This window comes from Pocillopora verrucosa, chromosome 1 (genome assembly GCF_036669915.1).
Source record: "Pocillopora verrucosa isolate sample1 chromosome 1, ASM3666991v2, whole genome shotgun sequence".
NCBI classification, from domain to species: domain Eukaryota; kingdom Metazoa; phylum Cnidaria; class Anthozoa; order Scleractinia; family Pocilloporidae; genus Pocillopora; species Pocillopora verrucosa.
The window spans coordinates 31,983,012-32,008,096 of NC_089312.1; the positions used below are offsets into that span (position 1 = coordinate 31,983,012).

At 38.4% G+C, this 25,085-nt stretch overlaps 1 protein-coding gene, 1 long non-coding RNA gene and 2 pseudogenes across 2 annotated transcripts; 3 read left to right on the forward strand and 1 right to left on the reverse strand.

The window, feature by feature from the left end:
- The first annotated feature begins 658 nt into the window (after window positions 1–658).
- Window positions 659–3,919, forward strand: LOC136279183 (peroxidasin homolog; annotated as a pseudogene).
- A 2,670-nt stretch (window positions 3,920–6,589) lies between these two features.
- On the forward strand, window positions 6,590–8,818 carry LOC136279185 (angiopoietin-related protein 7-like). The gene is made up of 3 exons (XM_066162742.1): window positions 6,590–7,199; window positions 7,499–7,882; window positions 8,526–8,818. The coding sequence occupies exons 1-3, from the start codon at window positions 7,034–7,036 to the stop codon at window positions 8,816–8,818; spliced, it is 843 nt and encodes a 280-aa protein (XP_066018839.1). The 5' UTR covers window positions 6,590–7,033.
- Window positions 8,819–11,027: 2,209 nt separating this feature from the next.
- On the reverse strand, window positions 11,028–13,431 carry LOC136279976 (uncharacterized). The gene is made up of 3 exons (XR_010717088.1): window positions 13,076–13,431; window positions 12,523–12,596; window positions 11,028–12,191 (listed from the first exon to the last, which is right to left on the reverse strand). It is a non-coding gene; the product is annotated as an uncharacterized lncRNA (long non-coding RNA).
- A 4,034-nt stretch (window positions 13,432–17,465) lies between these two features.
- On the forward strand, window positions 17,466–20,651 carry LOC136279972 (peroxidasin homolog; annotated as a pseudogene).
- Window positions 20,652–25,085: the final 4,434 nt, after the last annotated feature.

The window sequence follows — 25,085 nt, forward strand, 5'->3', positions numbered from 1 at the left end:
CTGAGTTTTTCTGGAAGACTAGCTACCACAATAAGCAAGTCACGGCGTATGATTTCATTAGCTTCTGTTTCTAATGCTGCTGCCAGTACAAAGGCTATGTACATGTACAGTTAGCGCCCAAACTTGTCCGTGTTTCCAGACTACAAAGGCTGTCGAAAGCTTATTTCTTAATTGACACACAGTAAATGTTAACTCAAAAAATCAAAAATAGAGCAAGAAGATATAAAAAATATTGGTAATGTAACTGCATGATATTCTTAAAAAAGAAAGGTATCAAACTGAGCGAATATAATCTATTTACTATAATCAACCTAGCTCACCATAATCATGTTACTAGAGTCAACTCAGTTTGACCCTATTCGATTCTGTGTTTTTTTTTGTTTTTGTTTTTGTTTTTTGTTTTTTTTTTATGTCGTTGTTTTTTTGGTTTTCTTTCGTTCTTTCCTTGCTTTTCAAAAAAATTTCAACGATTTGACCGTTATTACGTTCCTCGGGCGTCAGCAATTTTTCTCAGCCACTTGTGTTAAAAAAAGAGATTATGATCATGACGATGAAATTTCACTATTTTAAGAATGCTACATTTTTTTCATTATTACGCGATCAATATTCCTTGCAGGCTATTTGAACAAGACTCACAGATACTCGCCAACGTGTACTGATGGGATTCAATACGTGGCCAGATGATCTTTCTAAACCTTTTCTGGTGGTCCTTATAGTGACGAGCGGTCTCTTGAATCTCCCTTAAGCCACGGGCATGAATTGCAACACTAAACTGACCAGTAAGTAGTGGAGGTATTTTGGGTTTTTCTCGGACTGGCAATCTATCTTTTTAAGCTCAGAATAGCCGCTGCCAAACTCTTTATGTTACATATGTTAATAGACTATCTTTCTCCCTCCTCCAGTAATACCTGATGTGGAGATTTCATAAATCCACCAAGGCACGAACTATCTGTGGATACTGCGGTTAACCTAACTTGTACGGCGCAGCCCAGGAGTATTGATGCAGGATATTACGATCGATGGACCGAGTATACTCAGTGGTACGATCCACAGGACAAGCCAACTGGATACAGATGTGTACAGGGTAGACACATCGTGTTAAAACATAGATGCACATTAATGATCGAAAAACTGACGGCAAATCAACTTGGAAGCTACACGTGTGAAGCAGGAAATTCGAAATTCGTCCTGAAGGTAAATAACAAAGCAGGACAAAGACCATGAAAAATATTTGAGTATGGCGGGTCGAGTAAAAAAAACGAAAAGAAACAACTCTATCAGCAGTCCATCACGTCATGTCAAAATGAGATTTTTATTATTAGCTGTAAGTTTCTTGGGTGTTGTTAACGACCTAAAGCCACAAAATTTTAATTCTTTATTTACGGAATATTGTAAAAAAAATATGGCTACATAAAATTTGATGGAAAATAACTCGAGAGGGCATTTTCGCTCTTGATCTCAGTGTCTAATAACTGAATGTCTGACCTTTTCTTATGTATTACGCAAGCTGTTGACGATACAACAGAAAGAGTGTTAGGGGGGTCTAGACGCCATCTTCACTTGAACCAACCCTTAACAACCTTCAATGTTAAAAATCCTTTATGTATCTTTGTTCTCACAAAAATAAACTTTAACGACTGTCTCACTTTTGTTCTACGGGAGCCCAGAACATTCAAATTATTGAATATCCAAAGAACCAAAGTGCTTTTATCAGTTCCAGCGTAATTTTCAACTGCACTGCCACCGGTCATCCCAGGCCAACCATCTCTTGGGTGAAGAACGATGATCCACAAGCTTTACAAACCAACCCAAGGGTAGAGGAGAAGGTTATTTTGTTAGACAACAAAACCGTTCGCAGTCAGCTCTTGTTAACAGGAACTAAGATGGAAGACATTGGCACATACCACTGCGTGGCTCATAACAGCGCCGGGGAAAGGGTATCAACTGTGTCTTCCTTATTAACAGAGGATTTAGGTAAGAGGCATTCATTTTTTGCACCTGAAAATGACAATTTATTCTTAAAAACTGTGCCGATGATTTATCCGAAAAGCTTTATAACTTTGTCTCGTCAAAAGGAAGGTTATGAAACAAAATTACCTTCAACCTGAAGTGACTAACAGAATATTAGTTTAGTGAGATGGAAAAAAAGTCACCGTACAAAATAAAAAGAAAAGACAAAAAATTGAAGAGGAAGGCATAAATGGACTTGAAAGTGAGATTTAATGACAGCAACAACTTAGGATCGTTCCTGCTTTAAAATATGAGAAATAACTGCTGATTTATCACTTACCAACCACCTCCTGGAAATAGGAAGGACTCGTTTCCAGCTATTTAATTGCCTTAACCCACTCCTTAGGCGTGTCTTCCTTCCTTCTAGTCTATTTGCAAGAGAGTTTGCGAACCTGCAGCTATCATAGCAACAATAATTACCTCATTTTCATTCCTCAGACCTGCAACCTATTCAAAATGTGGAAGATCTCACGAACCAAAGCGTTGTTGTCGGTTTTAGTGTAACTTTTACAAGAGTCATCTCAAGCCAAGCATCTCATGTGCAAGGGGCAATGATCGGCATTCAACACAATCCACCCCAGGGACCAACTTTCACCCATCAGGCACTCAAACTGTAACTCAAGTTGTTGAAGATCGGTGAAACCTAAGTGTTGTCATCGGTTCTGACGTTACTTTGAATTGTATTACAACTGGTCATCCTCAGTCAACCGTCAGGTGGATCAAGAACGACAATTCATATGATGTCCAATCTACTTCAAGGACAATGATCACTAGAGATCGACGTGACCAAAACACTCATTACCAACTGTTTATAGAAAAAGTGAAGAAGGAGGATGGGGGCATATATCAGTGTGCTGCAAGTAACATAGCAGGGGAAAAGGCATCTATCGAGGTCAACTTACGTGTGAATGATTTAGGTAATAAAATCATGGATTTAGCTTTTGTGTGACACAGAGGTCTCTATCTTGCCTTCTTAGCTGTATTTATTTAAACTAATGTTTCGACACAGACATCAACATTCTACAAAGTTTGATCAAATAGATGCATTAAGAGTAAGTATAAAAGAAAATAGGCTCAACTGTGACGGCAACTTCGATAGTCTCAGGCACTTCTAAAGTCTGTCTTAATTATGTTCTTTGTGTCTGACCACCATGGTTACTTCCCTATATAAACGGGTCTATTAACTTTCTGTCCTTGTGAAAACTTATCAAATTGTTAGAAGGGACTTCCCCTGTGCCCTAGATGGGCAGAATTTCCTGATTAGAAGTTGGTGATTTAAAAAGAGCTGAAAAGAAGCAAATCCAGATCTGAAATCTGAATCACGAACACTGGCAAGAAGGACTAGATTGTCAATTTTTCAGCTGACTGCGATCGCTTTCGTGGTATCTGCATCTGTTTTTGCAGTTGGTGCATTTTTGTGGGATCGACGTCTTTTAAAGGTATTCTCAAAAACTCTGTTTCCCCATTTATATGAAAAGGGCTCGTCACGCAATTTGATGCTCCAGCCCCTGAAACCCTATTGGCTTCAAACAGAAATAACTGTAATTACACATAATTAGATGACACTTTTTACTTCCTTTAGTTAGCATGGGCCTTCAACCATTTAAATCACTGCTAGTCTCTTTGACTTTTTATTTAACTACTTCCTATTTGCCTCTCACAGATCAGCAAGTCCATATCCATGAGCCTCCTCCAAAAGTCAGAGAGTCAATCAGTGGTCTAATTGTACTGGCAAGCGAGGGGTGCGGCTACCGCCTCTCTGTTGGGAGAAAGAAAAGGAAATCCAGTCTGACACGAATAAAACAGCTCTGCATATAGTTATAGGAAGACGACCAGAAGCGTTTGAAGCGTTAGTTTTTACAACCCACTAAATCAAACGAGTCACACAAATGACAGAATAAATTTTGCAAACGACCAAATCAGTGCGTTACGCCTTTGACCCCTAAGAGTGACTTGCATCTTAATTCTCCTCACAACATAATCTGTCTGAATCACAGATGACCCTAGCCCTAAGCATTTTCTTGGGATATAAATAGAGAACAATATGGGAAATGTGCTGACAGATGTTAATGAGTAAAGGTATAAACTGGTTGCGTATGATGTTTACAAGCGACCGAAAAAGTCCCTACAACTTACAGTGTATCATGATTACAGGGGGTACGTTTCTAAAGAAACTGTGCTGCTGCGTCGATGGGAGAATAAAACAAGGTAATTTTGTGTTACCAAATGAGTCGGTAACGTAAATTGGCCACTGCAAAGAGTTTTAAAGCTTACGCTTCGAGCGTAAGTCCTCTGTTAGCCCTCTGTTAGCCCTTCGTTAGCCCTTCGTTAGCCCTTCGTTAGCCCTTCGTCATTTTCTGTGGCGAAGTACTTACCCTCAAACGTCATCTTTGAAACTCTCAAGTCAACGGTGGCCAACTTACGTTCTCAACTCAGTTGGTAATACTAAATTGCCTTATCAAAATTACAACCGACCAAATAAGTGCAAACAACGGACAGAAAAGTCAAGCTAATTATTTTTTACAACAGACAGTGTAACCAAGCTAATTATTTATTACAACTGACCGAGTATTATGATAGCAACCAATCGAATAAGTCAATACCAACTTCTTACTAACCGAGCGTGAGGGCTGTACTAAGGAGTATTGGTCATAGGTTAGCAAGTTGTTTGTTAGCTTTCGTGAACAAAAATACACGGCCTATGACCGTTTCCGTGTCATATGATAAAACAAGCTACTGGAGTGATGTCTACATTTTAGCAAATATAAAGTATAAACTAGCCAATTTTTGCAGCTGACTAAAACGAAGTGTGTACAGCTGACAGAGTAAAATTTCTAAGTGACTGTATAAGTCTGCACAACAAACCAGATAATATTTCAATAACGGCAAGTTGCGGAGTGATATCGAGAGAAAGATATGAGAGAAACAGACCGAGTGATGTTCACACTTGACCGCACAAGTGTAAACGAATGACTGAGTTATATCTACTAAAGACCACCAAAAGGGTTATTAAAAAATGTAGGATCTCTTTGTATGTCAAGCATCGATTTTACTAAGACTACGAAAGGAAGAAAACAGACGGGAGAACGTTTAGTCTTTAGTAACAACCATGATAAGAGCGACATGATTCTGAATTCTGCAAAGTTACTTCATTCCAGACTTCTGCCCTTAAGGCATAAAAAACGGTCAGTGATGTCGGGATTAGACACTTGATCTCTTAAGACTACTTTCCATATAACCTTTGGGTGTATTTTTTCCCGTTAAGCAAGAAAGTAACGAAAGATGAGCCGAGCCTAAGATTTCATCATTCTTGCTGACTAAAAGATGAAATATTCCTGCTATGATAAGCTGGGTCATTAAGTATTGTTCGAGCCCACACTCCGGTTCCTCCTCTAGAAACAACGGCGGAAATCATGCCCTACCCCAGACGAAAGTGAAACACGCGAATCACAAAGCCATGCCACATAAATTGTTTTTTATGTATGTTTGTTTGTTTGTTGTTTTTTTCAAGAAAATAAAACTAAGATATTTTTAGCGGGAGAAATTATCAAGCTTCTTGTTGGGCTGTTTTGATGTTGAAATGTCCCGGAAGTCGACCACTGTCATAAAGAACCTCCCCATAATGTTCTCCATCTCTTTTGGACCTTTTTATGTCTTTAATTGAATTACGAGCACTTTAAGGGTTTTAATCCACTTCCGTTTTGTATTCGGGTCAAACTGATTTATTCCGGCAAATTAACATACAGTAACAAGACATTTGCACGCAAAAGTCCTAACCTGATATGTGTAATGGTTTTGATATATAACATAATTTTGTCTGAAGTCTGCGTTCGACTCTGCACAACTTTTCTTTTGATCTAAAGATGGCTACAAAAGCCGCTAAGTAGTAGGGTCTTTAATAAAGAATACCTTTATTTCCTCTTTCTGACCTAGTATTTCATGTAAATTCTCTATGAAAAACGTAATCTTCGCGTGGGTAGCACTTTGATCAACTTAATAGCACACTTAAGAAAATATGTTTACTCGTGCGCTCAAGGATGATGTTCATAAAAAGAAAGAGTGAAGCAGTTGCTACATATTTATGAATTGTAGGTCTAGTTTATGTGAGAGAAAACTACCTCGGAAAAAAATTCCCAACTTGTATGGAGTGTTATCATGGAACGAAAAATGGAGCAATTATTACTACCCTTATTACCCTTGTGTGTTTTTTTGTCAGGAAGAAATAATATTCTTTAGCTCAAGTTATCCAAACTTCTGTCTGCTAACAATTGCCCTTGGACAATCACATCAGGTGATTTTTGGACCCTTAACCCTTCAGTCCAGGTATCAGAATAACTATGCAGCTGATTAAGTATCTTTCTAACAATTAGACAAGTGTTTAGCTATTAAAAAGAATTAACACCCACGTTAAGCATGACTCTGGAAAGTTCAACATCACAAAACTCCTGGCGGTGACGTATTCGTGATGACAGGAAATTATAAACTGAGATAACTTTATCCCCATGACCCAGGTTATAAATCCCCGGTAACGATTAATGTCAAATTATCAAGTAGAGGAAATGATGTAGGAGAACTCAATCAGATAATAACTATTACTAATTATTAAATACCAGCAATATATATCTTTTTCAATGTAGCACAACATAGGTATTCGATTATCAGCACAACAGTCAATAAGAGAACTTTCTTGTGACTTTTAATACGAAATATTCTTTCGGCAATAGCCGACAATGCACAACTTCTTGGTTATGGTCAGAGTTTCAAACGCTAATTGATTGTAGGGATCAAATTGAGATAAATTTTTCTCGTAAGATGTTTCATTCTTCCTACCGGTAATTCGTGAAAGCCACTGCCCCAAATTCTGCCCCACTTAAGCGCATCGCCCACGGAAAGGTGTGTGGTCGCCCAGACAATTCTGAATACTCTTTCACTGAGTTGTGATATTTAACAAGTTCGTACACCCCTATAAATAGCTTTTGCAGTAATGGCCTAAATAGCTAATCAATTCCAATCCAGACTATAAATGACGGTGTTTCTTCAGTCCGTCACCGTTACATATTATAACCTTTCGTTGCTTAAAGCAAGAGAGAGCTTCACATTATATAAGATGAATTCCCTTTTCAGAGTTTCTAATTGGCTGTTCGGGCCAATACTGTTGGTGATTCTAATCTCATCTTCAGCGTGTACATGTAAGTAAGATTACCTTCTTACACCATAGTGATGAAGAGCTAAATTACCACTAGTTCGATTTCTCTGCATGAATTTCATCAGTTGCAGGCTGTGTAGACAAATCATACATGTGCGAGGTTGTGCACTAAAACTAAGGCAAATCAAAATTGACTCAAAGACAATCGTCACACAGAGGCATAGGATGTGGTCGACGGAAGTCAGATTCCTTTCTCATATACGATCCTCGGCTTTTTTTATTTCCATTCTGCTCATTTACGTGCAACTTTGTAGACGAAACTTTCGTATTTTTATTCAACAGTTAAAAATTGTGCTGAGCTGCACAGATCTGGTCAGAGAATCAATGGTATTTATACAATCAAACCTGACAACTCACTAGCCTTTGATGTATACTGTGACCAGACAACAGACGGTGGAGGCTGGACAGTGTTCCAGAGAAGACTAACTGGTTCCGTTGATTTTAACCGCAGTTGGGCTGACTACAAACATGGTTTTGGAAGTTTCCTCGATGGTGAATTTTGGCTTGGACTGGATAAGATCCTCCGGCTGACTAAAAAGAATAAAAACAACAGGCTTAGAGTGGATCTGGGGGTCGATTCTAAAACAATTGTTTACGCTGAATATAAATGGTTTGGAATTGCGAACGAAACGGCTGAGTACCAGCTGAACATTGGCAATTGGGCAAGTAAGTCAATAAAAGCAACAATTAATGACAAGTAGCTTCGTTGCATGACAATAAATGAAACAGTGAAGCAAAAGGATACGACTCTCTGGGGAAAAAGAAAAAGAAAATGATTGTAGTACCTATCAGTCGACAGACAAAACGATTGAGATCTCTTCCTCTCGGGACTTGACTGGTTTTCCCGGTCTTGAAATCAAAGTTAGAGGGTAAAGAAGATGAATTTGGTCCATCGAGTATCAACAAAATGACTACACTGAAGAGCTCAGTTATAGCCGTCTAAGTTAGCCTCATATGAGCTTTTCAACAATAAATCACCGTGAGTATTTTTTCTTGTATACGTTTTCGTCTAGACTAAGCACTTTGTGAGCATATTACCGCATGTATATGTGCGTGTTACTCTAATGAATAGATTTGTCCAGTATTCCTTTAACGAGTCCCTGACTCAGCAAAGGGTCTGAAAATCTGACCTGTAATGCAAGTATTAAAGCTCAATGTCGCAATGCTCAGATTCACATTTTTCTTTTCCCTTTTTTTTACTCACTCATCTTCTCGAGATAAAAAAATCTTTTTTCCCATTTTTTTTTTCATCTTGACAAAAATTGCGCACAAGTTTTAAATAATTTATGAGTGGATCTTACTTTTTTAGCAGATGCGACTGTCAATGATTCTCTCTGTGATCATAATGGCTCAAAGTTTAGAACCTGGGATCAAAAGCATTCCATCTGTCCTGAAACATTAGGGGAAAGCTGGTGGTTCCCGGAAGACTGTGCTATTAGTTCAAATCTAAACGGAATTTATGGAAATATTCATTGGGGAAATTTAGATTGTGCCGATGCTACTCGCACTCCCAAAACAACAGAAATGAAAATCAGACCTGCAGAATTCAAACGGCGAGAAGAGAGGCGGACAAAACGAGGAACAATGAAAGAAAGGGTGTGATGGTGACAGAGTGCGTTCACATGTTTCCTCGGACAACACTGATTTGTTTTCTGAACTTCTCATGTATATCAAGAAATTTACGCTTTTGATTGAAGGACTACTGTTGATCTCGCTAGATTTCTTTGCACTTTTTCTTGTTATTTCATGCCTAGGGTAAAACGTTATTTGTCAATTCTGGATTGATCGATCGATTCGGAGCATTTCAGTAAGTTATAACATTCTTTTTAATCAACAAGTGTGGCTGTCGTTGGTATTTAAGAATTCCCAACACCAACGCAATGACGATAATCAAATGAGAGAAAACTATTTGTAGAAATATTTGTAGCCGAAATGCGAACGAAACGACTAAGTACCCACTGAACATTGAAAATATTGCAAGTAAGTCGACAAAAACAACTATGAAAATTGACTCCATAAAAAAAGCATACAACTTTCTTGAAAAGGAATTTATGGATACGACTGAACAGGAATGATTAATTGGAGATATTTAGATCCTAAAGATGTTACCCGCGCTTCCAGAGCATCAGAAATGAAAATCAGACCAGTGAATTTTCTTTGAGCTTTCGAAATGAACTTTTCGACCCTATGACTTGATTAAGACACCTGACCAGAAAAGCAAATGGCATGCGGTGAAGAAAGTGGCGGATAAAACCAGGACCAAATGTGCGCACACTCGATTAAAGCGAAAATGAAGTTCACGCAATTTATACAAGAAAATAAGGTAATTCGGAGTAAGGGTGAACTGAGCAGTTAAGGCGTAATATTAGACAATGCACCAAAGGTGGAGAAGTTAATAGGGGAACACTGTATTTGACCATTATTGGTGAAATATCTTATTTCCACAGTAAATTGTGTGAACCCAAGAGTAACTTTCTGATCGTGTAAACTGGTCGTCCGGGCTAGAGTAATCCAGAGAAGACTGTCATCATCATTGTTATCAGAGTCAATTGACTTTGATGAGGACTTCCGCCTATATTGTCGAATTATCAGTCATTACTAATGTGTCACTCTGAAAATGGTTGTTAGATGGTTATCAAATGGTTATTTGATCGCCTAAGAGAGTTCCCTCTTTCGACAGAACGACATTATTAATAAAGAACAGACTGAAATGTTTATCTGTCTTGTCACGGAGTTAGGACAAAGAAAACATCTGCGAGTCCCCAAGAGGGATCGAAACTCACACTTTCAGATTCCATGCTCCGAACCTCTACCATTGAGCCACGTAGACTCAATAATGAGCGAGGCCATCACGTGAACCAATAATTCCCAAATGTCCCAAGCTTGTAACATTTCTCCAAACAATCACTTTCGGGTCGGCAAAATGTAGCAAGAAGCAAAAACCGTGGAAAGGTTTAAATTTTCAGACTAAGAAATTTGGTTAATGATGAACGATCATTACCGCTGAAGGAAACGGAAACGAAGCGGAAGCAATGAGCAGTCAATCGTGTCTATTTCAAGATATGCAATTCCACGGCTGGAATGGAATGGGTCTTGACTAAGCATTCTACAAGAACTAAGTAAGTTACGAAGCATTTAGAAAGAACCAAGCAAGTTACGCGAGTGTCTTCTCGAATTTAGCTCGAAAACTATAACTCCCTCTAAATCTTGTATGAACCATTGCCAAATATCTGATGAGATAGCCTCTCGAGCATAGAGTTATGGAGCCAGAGATTTCAACCCTTTGAAATATAAAGGGGAAGGTTGGACACGAGCAAGAAAGAATCGTGCTAAAAATACTTTTAGTGAAGCAGAAAAAAAATTTTTATTCGTCAATGGAAAGGGAAAAAAACAAACAAAACAAAAGCAATCAAAAGGCTCTTGGAACCAGCTCATTCATATCATGGCTTAAGTTTATATTGATTTCTTGGACTTGTGGAATATAGGTACAGTTGAATTCCGTTTATAAGATTTTTTAAGACTTTAGAATAAATTTCTTTTATTTTGGGGTCAGTTGTGTTATAAGAAAACGTGTGCATTCTTCGCGATGGGAATTGGAAAAAAGCCGTTGTGTGCACTGGAGGTAGGATGAGTAGAGGTCATTAGACAGACAGTATCGTTTTTTTGTTGGTGTGTGTATGTGTTTGTGGGGCGGGGGTGTGCCGGTGGGCATAATCAGGCATCAAATGTTGCTCTAACAGTAAATATTAGCAACCCTCATCTTTTACAATCATTTGCACTATTATGAAATATTCCTTGCCCGTTTCTTGATATCTCTTGTTTCTAACAAAGTGGCCACTGCATTTGATTTTAAACAAAACGGCCACAATCGTTCTTAATAGAATTTCAAGCCTTCATGCAGTCTGATTTTCACATATTAATATTTGCGTAGTCACCAAACAGATGAGGGATAAAACTACCAGAAAAGTAAACAAATGGCCAGTCACGAAAGCAACGCTTCGCTTTTCCCTTTAGAAATTAGGTGTGAACATTTCGGCTTCTCGATACAAGTTGCATTTTTAGAAGTTCGGAAACGCGATTTGAGGTTATTATTTTTATTAAACCATACAAACATTTTATTTCTTTCCATGTGAGTTTTTGAGTTCATCGAAATTAATTTTGACTTTCACTAAGTGGGGGCGGGGTAACAAGTGAGACCACTTCCGTTCACGGTCCACAATGCAACTTCCGTTTACGAAATACAACTTCCATTCACGGTCGACAACTTGCTTCAACATCTTCTTCACCACAATACCTCATTCATTGCTTCCAGCATGAGTGAGCTAAAAAGGAAGAGCATTGGAAAAAATGATCCCCGAAAACAGGAGCTTTTCGTCCAAACGGAAAGGTTGGAATCAGAGTGCTGAATTTCAATTAAAGACATTTACGTCTTCCACCACTTTTTAAAGTCCAGTCCTTACGGAGAGAGGAAAAATAGCGCTTTATATATATCTTGGAAAAAAATATACGCCTTAGAAATCAAAAGAACTCTACCTCAAGCGTGCAAAGAGTGGGTGGATTCTCAGTCCACATGTGTATTACGCTATCCGGACTTATCTTTGCTTATTTTGATAAGCTGAACGAGTTCCAAGGATGCCAGAGCAAAGATTGCATTACATCTCAACTTGCATACTTATTGACGAGATAATTTACATCGTGGATCTCCTAGGAGGTACGATTTAGCCTGTTTAATCTTTCCACAATCCCGAAGTATGCGACCATTCCACTGTAGAGCGCCAAAGTTTCCTCAATATTTTCCCATCTCCATAGTAAAGAGCTGAACATATTTAGAGAAGAAAAATATACTGGCTGTGTCAACAAAATCGCTTTTGATGATCATTTGACCTGCATCTTGATGGGTGTTAAAAGCCTTCGATCCAAATAAACATGTCAGTGAAAGCTTTCGTTTACTTGGGCGAATCTCTAACAAGCGGACCTTTGCAAAGGAAATAAACGCAGTCACAAGCTTTTTACAATTTTTGCTGGAGTATTGAGGCACCTAATTTACTGATCTTCGTTGTTAGGTTTTTATGCGGGACATGGGTTCTTTTTTATAAAAGAAAATGTATGGTTATGCCCCGTTGAGAAGCAAACGAGTAATTCATGAAAGCGTCACGCGTTGTGTGACTCGGTGTTAAGTTACGAAAGGAACCTTTGGGAATTTGAACACGTTACAAGGAATGGCATGGGGAGCGAAATGCGGTCGATTTACAGCGATAAATATTTCGAAATATGAACATTCTACACGTAAAATCAATAGAACTTACGCACATCTTGTTTGTCCATCGTAGTTTCCGGCGATTTCTGCCATTTCAAGCTTGCTCTGCTATCACTCTTAATCCTGTCATAACATCATGTCACTTACTCTCCAGACTACATTGTAATGAAGGCTAATTCGCCCAAAATTTTAAAGTAAAAGCTATGATTTGGAATTGATAAAAAAGACAGCCGGAGCGTTGAGTTACAATGTACGTGGTGGATTGGCGCCTGAAAAAGCTGCCTGACGGTTTAATTACCGGATTGTAACATAGTAATCCTTGACAAACAACCGAAATTACCCATAGCGTTCCATGCCCACTTTTCGAAAAATGATACTTTTTGTAGGTTGGAGTATAAAACCAGTAATTCAAGGAAGCTCAGCACTACTTTCCCGGAGCTCTAAGGACAGTCAAGGTAAGAGCCCGGCTCACACGCGGCAATTGATTATAACTTTCATCTCTCTCCACACTAACTCTCAATCCCACTTTACAGAGCTGAACAAAATCTTTCCTCTAAACTAACTCTAGGCTTTCTTCGCTTTAATAATTCGTCAGTTCTTACCTGTTTTGTATTTTGTTTCTAAGTCTGTGGTATGAGACCTAACATGGAATCATTAGAATTAACATGGTGGCATGCCACGCATCTTTTAGTCTGGTTTGCGTCATATCAAACTCTTTCCCCAGCGCGACGAACATTTGTTTTTCTCGGTTCCAGGTGTACGCGACCACTATGCCTTCGTGATGCACACACATGCTCTCTGTTGCGAATTTTCAAAATGGCGGACAGGCTAAAGAGGGAAATAAAAAAAGCAAAGCGATTTTGCAACAAATACTTGACGTAAACCCCCGTTGGAAAGGCGAATCCACAATGGAAAGATACAAAACTGTGTGATATTGAGATCAGGGAGGTTGACAAAATCAACAAGAGAGGTTGAAAATTCATTACGTTGGCTATAGCACATGCTTCGATGAATGAACACCCTTCAGGGCCGATGGAGGATCTGGATATTTTCCGTTTGTTCGCAGCGAAAAGCTGTTCATTCCCTCGGAAAACTCTCTAGAGGATAGAAAAGAATCGTTCCATGGCCAACTTGCTCGTGAAATAAAGAAAAAGCTTTGGTCTGGAAGGCGAGAGGACCCTGATATAAACATAGACCTTAATGTTGACCAAGATGTTTTCATGGAAGGTGTTGGGAGTGTTTTGCCCGGCGTTCTTCAACGAGGGAAGATGGTTTACCAATCGGAGTCAAATAGGGTGCTTAATTCATATCTGGGGCTGAAGTGGGATGAAAGAATTTTAAATGTAGCTGAAGATTTTGCCTATGTAATTCCAGGAACTATTTAAGTATTGGCTGGGACAAAGAAGTCCAATCATTGAATACAAGCTCATCGTTGTAGGTGTTCTTAAACCCTTTCATAACCTGCTGCCTCCAGGAACTGAATCCTGTTTTTCTTCAGAAACAGTTTGAGGGCATCAACCCCTTTGTGAATTGTGGATCTGAAGAAATCTTTAGAAGCTCTATTATTGTATTTTTCCAAGCCTTGCTGTGTGTAATATGCCATATTCTGTTAAGTGACAGGAACTCAGGAACATGATAACATAGTGCATGCATGTAGGGAGTGACATCTTTTGCTTGGTAAACTTTGAGAAAGTGCTCAAACCATGATTTGCTATTTCTTTGCAGTTCAAGAATACCCTCTTCAGATGTAAAATCTAGCCTCAAATCACCAATTATGTCCATAAATTTAGCCCAGATCACTTGTATATCTTTGTTTTGACAAGCATAGGTCAGAATTTTTATATTCTGAAAGAGTTTAAACTTTTCTGGTTCAGTAAGATCTCTATATTCCAGCTTTTTGCTCTCTTTGTTGATTCTAAAATTAAAAGTGATTCCCATACTTTTGATAAATTCTTCATAACATGCCATGTGTTTATATTTATCTCTTGGGAATCTATCAGAAGTTTTTTTTCTTGTAAACAAGTTAATCAAAACATCTGAAATCCTCAGAAAAAAATTTAATGTATCTATGATGACAAGGTCCATAGGTATAAAATCAAATAATGGTAGTGCCTTACAGTTTAATTTCCTTCCAGTGGAAAACCTTGCTATTTCGGTGACAGTTCTAGCACCAAATTTGGGGTCATTAATCGACCATGTTTTGCTTGTGTCCCACCATTGCTCCCTGGGACACTTGCACCACACACAAGCATAATCCTCATTTGCCCTGCCTAAACCACATACCAGTGCTAAAAATTTCAAATATCCACGTAAAAAGTATTCAATTTTATAGGTGTAATTATTTGCACTTATCTCCTTTAAGTTTGACATTTCCATTCGAAGGTCTGCTAGGCTGTCTCTCAGATTATCACATGTCACTGTAGATTTTATAACAGCAAGTATATAATTTCCCTTCTCACGCATTGCCACATCCTTTTCATGGAGAATAGTAAAAGTGAGGCTGACAACTGTAAGCCCCTTTCCAATATTTGAACCATCACCACTAAGCTTGATCTTAATAGTTTCTCCATCATTGATTTCTCCATTCTTCTGAAGCCTAACAATGTGCTTTTGCAAGCTTTCTGCAAATCCTAACTGAACACCTTCAGCATCTCCTGGTGTTGGTTTCAAGTTCCATTCACTGTTTAGCTCATTAATTTGCTTCTTGATGGAATATATATTGGGGAGATCATTAGCCTTAATGGCAATTTCATGCCAGGCCTCATTTAAAATAATGAATTTATCTTTGAGGTAAAGCCACATATTTATGTTTGGGTCAGACTCAGTAAATGGCAGCTCTCCCTCCAACAAGATTGAACGTTTCATATTGATTAGTCTCAGTCTTGAGGACTTCAATTTTGGTTGCAACAAAATTGTACAGCCCAAGAAAGGAGAGTGTAGTTTGGCACTCCTCCTTCTGTTGGTTTTTAATTCTCTTTTAATGGTGCTTAGAATAGTCATTAAACTTCTTCTTAGCTGGGCCTCTACCTTTTTTCCTATTTGTAATCACTTTTTTGGCCAACTGAATAATTTTTTTATTGTAGAAGGCCCCTTTCTTCTCAGCTTTCTCGAGAGCTTCTCGGGCTTTTTTATCCACTCGCAATCGCTTTGCCTTCTCCTGTACCAACGATTCTTCTAATTTTATTTTTTCTCCCCTCAACTGGCTGTTCTCATCTTTAAGCTGATGTACATCAACCTCGTTGTAATACACCTTAAATCGATACCGAGGGCCCCGTTTCCAAATTGCTAAGAAGTGCATTTAATTGCCACGATTACTAGCTTTCTTGACAGCTTTCTGAAAACAGAATATTTTCTTTCTGAAGACTTCTTATATATGGCTATTGATTATTATACCTCGTATACCTGATTGCTCAAACACTTTGTTTACAATTATTGAAAGGACCGACTCATGGTTTTCTCTGAAAACTTCTTTGCTTTGAAATAGTATAGATTAGTAAGCTGAAACGAAAAATTAATCATGGAAGTTTACGAAAAATCCAGCGAACAAGCTTAACAAAGGCATTTATTTAGACTTCATACTGCGATGAACTTCACAAATCTTACTTGTTTATCTCGTAAGTAAACAATGGCAGATTAATTCCCGAAGTGCTTTCTGAGTTTCCCGATCCCTCTCCTACTGCTTTCACGCACACCAAACAGGAAAAAATCAAAAGGAGGAAGATACAGCTGTTTTGAAACGCCATTTGACGAGGGTAAATCTGCTTTTTGTTCGACACTTTACATATCAAAACAAAGGAAATTTGTTCCTCTTTTTGATTCTGGCGGTACATTTTTAAATTGCGCTTGCGTAAAAGGGATATCGCCCGAGACGCTTCGCTCGGTTATGTTTTGAACAAAAACGCCTTGTTAATTTCACGCAACCGCTCGGAGAAAAGGTTAAAATGACGAGGGAAAAACTTTACCTTCAAGTTATAAAATTAGCGAAGTAGAAAGCCACAATATTAGTTGAGTGCTTTTTCCGTAGAGAATCCGCACGATGGTAAAATGTTCGAAAATTACACTCGATTTGAGTGGGGCGTTGAAGTGGGCGTGGTCACTATATTCATGTTAAGACTATTTGTACCCCGTGAGTTTGATATGGTTTACCAAGTATTTGACGACGAAAAAGAAAATTGGGGTTAGTGTTTTTCAGAACATTAATGCACTTATCAGGCACCTCGTGACATACCTTTCCATAAATGGGTATTTTGATAGACGATTAAGACGTCTTAATCTGTTGAGTAAGAACGAGAAGATGAAAGAAGAAAATCGCCCTCAAAGCTAATTCCAAACCGACAAGGGCGCCAATACCCGTCAAAACTACATTTGGGTTTACTGAGGTTCATTTCATGGCCAGTCAACTTTTTCTTAAGGGCTTTTTACAGCCAATAATCCCTACCGTAATGATTGTCAAAGTTGTAGTTTTTTGCTGTTTTTCTTTAATGATTTTCGCTGAGTTTTTGTGGAAGACTAGCTACCACAATAAGCAAGTCACCAAAAGTCACGGTGTAGGATTTCATAAGCTTCTGTTTCTAGTGCTGCTGCCAGTACAAAGGCTAAATCCATGTACAATTAGCGCCCAAACTTGTCTGCGTTTCCAGACTACAAAGGCTGTCCAAAGCTTATTTCTTAATTGACACACAATAAATGTTAACTCGAAACATCAAAAATAGAGCAAAAAGATATAAAAAATATTGGTAATGTAACTGCATGGTATTCTTAAAAAAGAAAGGTATCAAACTGAGCGAATATAATCTATTTACTATAATCAACCTAGCTCACCATAATCATGTTATTAGAGTCAACTCAGTTTGACCCTATTCGATTCTGTGTTTTTTTTTTGTTTTTGTTTGTTTGTTTTTTTTTTTTGTCGTTGTTTTTTTGGTTTTCTTTCGTTCTTTCCATGTTTTTGAAAAAAATTTCAACGATTTGACCGTTATTACGTTCCTCGGGCGTCAGCAATTTTTCTCAGCCACTTGTGTTAAAAAAAGAGATTATGATCATGACGATGAAATTTCACTATTTTAAGAATGCTACATTTTTTTCATTATTACGCGATCAATATTCCTTGCAGGCTATTTGAACAAGACTCACAGATACTCGCTAACGTGTACTGATGGGATTCAATACTTGGCCAGATGATCTTTCTAAACCTATTCTGGTGGTCCTTATAGTGACGAGCGCTCTCTTGAATCTCCCTAAAGCCACGGGCATGAATTGCAACACTAAACTTACCAGTAAGTAGTGGAGGTATTCTGGGTTTTTCTCGGACTGGCAATCTATCTTTTTAAGCTCAGAATAGCCGCTGCCAAACTCTTTATGTTACATATGTTAATAGACTATCCTTCTCCCTCCTCCAGTAATACCTGATGTAGAGATTTCCATAAATCCACCAAGGCACGAACTATCTGTGGGTACTGCGGTTAACCTAACTTGTACGGCGCAGCCCAGGAGTATTGATGCAGGATATTACGATCGATGGACCGAGTATATTCAGTGGTACGATCCACAGGACAAGCCAACTGGATACAGATGTGTACAGGGTAGCCACATGGTGTTAAAACATAGATGCACATTAATGATCGAAAAACTGACGGCAAATCAACTTGGAAGCTACACGTGTGAAGCAGGAAATGGTTATCGTGCACACTGCAGAAGATAATCAGTCGAAATTCGTCCTGAAGGTAAATAACAAAGCAGCACAAAGATCATGAAAAATATTTGAGAATGACGGGTCGAGAAAAAAAAAACGAAAAGAAACAACTCTATCAGCAGTCCATCACGTCATGTCAAAATGAGATTTTCATTATTAGCTGTAAGTTTCTTGGGTGTTGTTAACGACTTAAAGCCACAAAATTTTAATTCTTTATTTACGGAATATTGTAAAAAAACATGGCTACATAAAATTTGATGGAAAATAACTCGAGAGGGCATTTTAGCTCTTGATCTCAGTGCCTAATAACTGAATGTCTGACCTTTTCTTATGTATTACGCAAGCTGTTGAGTGTTAGGGGGGTCTAGACGCCTATCTTCACTTGAACCAACCCTTAACAACCTTCAATGTTACAACTCCTTTATGTATCTTTGTTCTCACAAAAATACACTTTAACGAATGTCTCACTTTTGTTCTACAGGAGCCCAAAACATTCAAATTATTGAATATCCAAAGAACCAAAGTGCTTTTATTAATTCCAGCGTAATTTTCAACTGCACTGCCACCGGTCATCCCAGGCCAACCATCTCTTGGGTGAAGAAAGATGATCCACAAGCTTTACAAACCAACCCAAGGGTAGAGGAGAAGGTTATTTTGTTAGACAACAAAACCGTTCGCAGTCAGCTCTTGTTAACAGGAACTAAGATGGAAGACATTGGCACATACCACTGCGTGGCTCATAACAGCGCCGGAGAAAGGGTATCAACAGTGTCTTCCTTATTAACAGAGGATTTAGGTAAGAGGCATTCATTTTTTGCACCTAAAAATGACAATTTATTCTTAGAAACTGTGCCGATGATTTATCCGAAAAGCTTTATAACTTTGTCTCGTCAAAAGGAAGGTTATGAAACAAAATTACCTTCAACCTGAAGTGACTAACAGAATATTAGTTTGGTGAGATGGAAAAAAACTCACCGTACAAAATGAAAAGAAAAGACAAAAAATTGAAGAGGAGGGCATAAATGGACTTGAAAGGGAGATTTAATGACAGCAACAACTTAGGATTGTTCCTGCTTTAAAATATGAGAAATAACTGCTGATTTGTCACTTACCAACTACCTTTGGAAATAGGAAGGACTCGTTTCCAGCTATTTAATTGCCTTAAGCCACTCCTTAGGCGTGTCTTCCTTCCTTCTAGTCTATTTGCAAGAGATTTGCGAACCTGCAGCTATCATAGCAACAATAATTACCTCATTGTCATTCCTCAGACCTGCAACCTATTCAAAATGTGGAAGATCTCACGAACCAAAGCGCTGTTGTCGGTTTTAGTGTAACTTTTATCTGCACCGCCAAGAGTCATCTCAAGCCAAGCATCTCATGTGCAAGGGGCAATGATCGGCATTCAACGCAATCCACCCCAGGGACCAACTTTCACCCTTCAGGCACTCAAACTGTAACTCAAGTTGTTAAAGATCGGTGAAACCTAAGTGTTGTCATCGGTTCTGACGTTACTTTGAATTGTATTACAACTGGTCATCCTCAGTCAACCGTCAGGTAGATCAAGAACGACAATTCATATGATGTCCAATCTACTTCAAGGACAATGATCACTGGAGATCGACGTGACCAAAACACTCTTTACCAACTGTTTATAGAAAAAGTGAAGAAGGAGGATGGGGGCATATATCAGTGTGCTGCAACTAACATAGCAGAGGAAAAGGCATCTATCGAGGTCAACTTACGTGTGAATAATTTAGGTAATAAAATCATGGATTTAGCTTTTTTGTGACACAGAGGTCTCTATCTTGCCTTCTTAGCTGTATTTATTTAAACTAATGTTTCGAAACAGACATTAACATTCTACAAAGTTTGATCAAATAGATGCATTAAGAGTAAGTGTAAAAGAAAATAGGCTCAATTGTGACGGCAACGTCGATAGTCTCAGGCACTTCTAAAGTCTGTCTTAATTATGTTCTTTGTGTCTGACCACCATGGTTACTTCCCTATATAAACGCGTCTATTAACTCTCTGTCCTTGTGAAAACTTATCAAATTGTTAGAAGGGACGTCCCCTGTGCCCTAGATGGACAGAATTTCCTGATTAGAAGTTGGTGATTTAAAAAGAGCTGAAAAGATGCAAATCCAGATCTGAAATCTGAATCACGAACGCTGGCAAGAAGGACTGGATTGTCAATTTTTCAGCTGACTGCGATCGCTTTCGTGGTATCTGCATCTGTTTTTGCAGTTGGTGCATTTTTGTGGGATCGACGTCTTTTAAAGGTATTCTCAAAAACTCTGTTTCCCCATTTATATGAAAAGGGCTCGTCACGCAATTTGATGCTCCAGCCCCTGAAAACCTATTGGCTTCAAACAGAAATAACAGTAATTACACATAATTAGATGACACTTTTTGCTTCCTTTAGTTAGCATGGGCCTTCTACCATTTAAATCACTGCTATTCTCTTTGACTTTTTATACTTTTTATACTACTTCAGCAAGTCCATATCCATGAGCCTCCTCCAAAAGTCAGAGAGTCAATCAGTGGTCTAATTGTACTGGCAAGCGAGGGGTGCGGCTACCGCCTCTCTGTTGGGAGAAAGAAAAGGAAATCCAGTCTGACACGAATAAAACAGCTCTGCATATAGTTACAGGAAGACGACCAGAAGCGTTTGAAGCGTTAGTTTTTACAACCCACTAAATCAAATGAGTCACACAAATGACAGAATAAATTTTGCAAACGACCAAATCAGTGCGTTACGCCTTTGACCCATAAGAGTGACTTGCATCTTAATTCTCCTCATAGCATCATCTGTCTGAATCACAGATGACCTTAGCCCTAAGCATTTTATTGGGAAATAAATAGAGAACAATATGGGAAATGTGCTGACAGATGTTAATGAGTAAAGGTATAAACTGGTTGGGTATCACGTTTACAAGCGACCGAAAAAGTCCCTACAACTTACAGTGTATCATGATTACAGGGGGTAGGTTTCTAAAGAAACTGTGCTGCTGCGTCGGTGGGAGAATAAAACAAGGTAATTTTGTGTTACCAAATGAGTCGGTAACGTAAATTGGCCACTGCAAAGAGTTTTAAAGCTTACGCTTCGAGCGTAAGTCCTTCGTTAGCCCTTCGTTAGCCCTTCGTTAGCCCTTTGTTAGCCCTTCGTTAGCCCTTCGTTAGCCCTTCGTTAGCCCTTCGTTAGCCCTTCGTTAGCCCTTCGTCATTTTCTGTGGCGAAGTACTTACCCTCAAAACGTCATCTTTGAAACTCTCAAGTCAACGGTGGCCAACTTACGTTTTCAACTCAGTTGGTAATACTAAATTGCCTTATGAAGATTACAACCGACCAAATAAGTGCAAACAACGGACAGAAAAGTCAAGCTAATTGTTTTTTACAACAGACAGTGTAACCAAGCTAATTATTTATTACAACTGAAAGAGTATTATGATAGCAACCAATCGAATAAGTCAATACCAACTTCTTACTAACCGAGTGTGAGGGCTGTACTAAGGAGTATTGGTCATAGGTTAGCGAGTAGTTTTTTAGCTTTCGTGAACAAAAATACATGGCCTATGACCGTTTCCGTGTCATATGATAAAACAAGCTACTGGAGTGATGTCTACATTTTAGAAAATATAAAGTATAAACTAGCTCATTTTTGCAGCTGACTAAAACGAAGTGTGTACAGCTGACAGAGTAAAATTTCCAAGTGACTGTATAAGTCTGTGCAACAAACCAGATAATATTTCAATAACGGCAAGTTGCGGAGTGATATTGGGAGAAAGATATGAGAGAAACTGACCGAGTGATGTTCACACTTGACCGCACAAGTGTAAACGAATGACTGATTTATATCTACTAAAGACCACCAAAAGGGTTATTAAAAAAAAGTAGGATCTCTTTGTATGTCAAGCATCGATTTTACCAAGACTACGAAAGGAAGAAAACAGACGGGAGAACGTTTAGTCTTTAGTAACAGCCATAATAAGAGCGACATCATTCTGAATTCTGCAAAGTTACTTCATTCCAGACTTCTTCCCTTAAGGCATAAAAAACGGTCAGTGATGTCAGGATTAGACACTTGATCTCTTTAGACTACTTCCCATATAACCTTTGGGTGTATTTTTTCCCGTTAAGCAAGAAAGTAACGAAAGATGAGCCGAGCATGAGATGTCATCATTCTTGCTGACTAAAAGATGAAATATTCCTGCTATGATAAGCTGGGTCATTTAGTATTGTTCGAGCCCACACTCCGGTTCCTCCTCTAGAAACAACGGCGGAAATCATGCAATCAACCCCATACGAAAGTGAAACGAAACGACCTCGGAAAAAAATTCCCAACTTGTATAGAGTGTTATCATGGAACGAAAATGGAGCAATTATTACTACCCTTACACGCGAATCACAAAGCCATGCCACATAAATTGGTTTTTTTGTATGTTTTTTTGTTGTTTTTTTCAAGAAAATAAAACTAAGATATTTTTAGCGGGAGAAATTACCTAGCTTCTTGTTGGGCTGTTGTGATGTTGAAATGTCCCGGAAGTTGACCACTGTCATAAAGAACCTCCCCATAATGTTCTCCATCTCTTTTGGACCTTTTTATGTCTTTAATTGAATTACGAGCACTTTAAGGGTTTTAATTCACTTCCGTTTTGTAGTCGGGTCAAATTGATTTATTCCGGAAAATTAACAGACAGTAACAAGACATTTGCACGCAAAAGTCCTAACCTTATGTGTAATGGTTTTGATAAATAACACAATTTTGTCTGAAGTCTGCGTTCGACTCTGCACAACTTTTATTTTGATCTAAAGATGGCTACAAAAGCCGATAAGTAGTAGGGTCTTTAATAAAGAATACCTTTATTTCCTCTTTCTGATCTTTAGTGTTTCATGTAAATTCTCTATGAAAAACGTAATCTTCGCGTGGGTAGCACTTTGATGAACTTAATAGCACACTTAAGAAAATATGTTTACTCATGCGCTCAAGGATGATGTTCATAAAAAGAAAGAGTGAAGCAGTTGCTACATATTTATGAATTGTAGGTCTAGTTTATGTGTGAGGAAACGACCTCGGAAAAAAATTCCCAACTTGTATGGAGTGTTATCATGGAACGAAAAATGGAGCAATTATTACTACCCTTATTACCCTTGTGTGTTTTTTTGTCAGGAAGAAATAATATTTTTTAGCTCACGTTATCCAAACTTCTGTCTGCTAACAATTGCCCTTGGACAATCACATCAGGTGATTTTTGGACCCTAAACCCTTCAGTCGAGGTATCAGAATAACAATGCAGCTGATTAAGTATCTTTCTAACAATTAGACAAGTGTTTAGCTATTAAAAGGAATTAACACCCACGTTAAGCATAACTCTGGAAAGTTCAACATCACAAAACTCCTGGCGGTGGCGTATTCGTGATGACAAGAAATTATAAACTGAGATAACTTTATCCCCATGTGGTCGACCCAGACAATTCTGAATACTCTTTCACGGAGTTGTGATATTTAACAAGTTCGTACACCCCTATAAATAGTTTTTGCAGTAATGGCCTAAATAGCTAATCAATTCCAATCCAGACTATAAATGACGGTGTTTCTTCAGTCCGTCACTGTTACATATTATAACCTTTCGTTGCTTAAAGCAAGAGAGAGCTTCACATTATATAAGATGAATTCCCTTTTCAGAGTTTCTAATTGGCTGTTCGGGCCAATACTGTTGGTGATTCTAATCTCATCTTCAACGTGTACATGTAAGTAAGATTACCTTCTTACACCATAGTGATGAAGAGCTAAATTACCACTAGTTCGATTTCTCTGCATCAATTTCATCAGTTGCAGGCTGTGTAGACAAATCATACATGTGCGAGGTTGCGCACTAAAACTAAGGCAAATCAAAATTTACTCAAAGACAATCGTCACACAGAGGCATAGGATGTGGTCGACGGAAGTCAGATTCCTTTCTCATCTACGATCCTCGGCTTTTTTATTTCCATTCTGCTCATTTACGTGCAACTTTGTTGACGAAACCTTCGTATTTTTATTCAACAGTTAAAAATTGTGCTGAGCTGCACAGATCTGGTCAGAGAATCAATGGTATTTATACAATCAAACCTGACAACTCACAAGCCTTTGATGTATACTGTGACCAGACAACAGACGGTGGAGGCTGGACAGTGTTCCAGAGAAGACTAACTGGTTCCGTTGATTTTAACCGCAGTTGGGCTGACTACAAACATGGTTTTGGAAGTTTCCTCGATGGTGAATTTTGGCTTGGACTGGATAAGATCCTTCGGCTGACTAAAAAGAATAAAAACAACAGGCTTAGAGTGGATCTGGGGGTCGATTCTAAAACAATTGTTTACACTGAATATAAATGGTTTGGAATTGCGAACGAAACGGCTGAGTACCAGCTGAACATTGGCAATTGGGCAAGTAAGTCAATAAAAGCAACAATTAATGACAAGTAGCTTCGTTGCATGACAATAAATGAAACAGTGAAGCAAAAGGATACGACTCTCTGGGGAAAAAGAAAAAGAAAATGATTGTAGTACCTATCAGTCGACAGACAAAACGATTGAGATCTCTTACTCTCGGGACTTGACTGGTTTTCCCGGTCTTGAAATCAAAGTTAGAGGCTAAAGAAGATGAATTTGGTCCATCGAGTATCAACAAAATGACTACACTGAAGAGCTCAGTTATAGCCGTCTAAGTTAGCCTCATATGAGCTTTTTAACAATAAATCACCTCGACTATTTTTTCTTGTATACGTTTTCGTCTAGACTAAGCACTTTGTGAGCATATTACCGCATGTATATGTGCGTGTTACTCTAGTGAATAGATTTCGTCTAGTATTCCTTTAACGAGTCCCTGACTCAGCAAAGGGTCTGAAAATCTGACCTGTAATGCAAGTATTAAAGCTCAA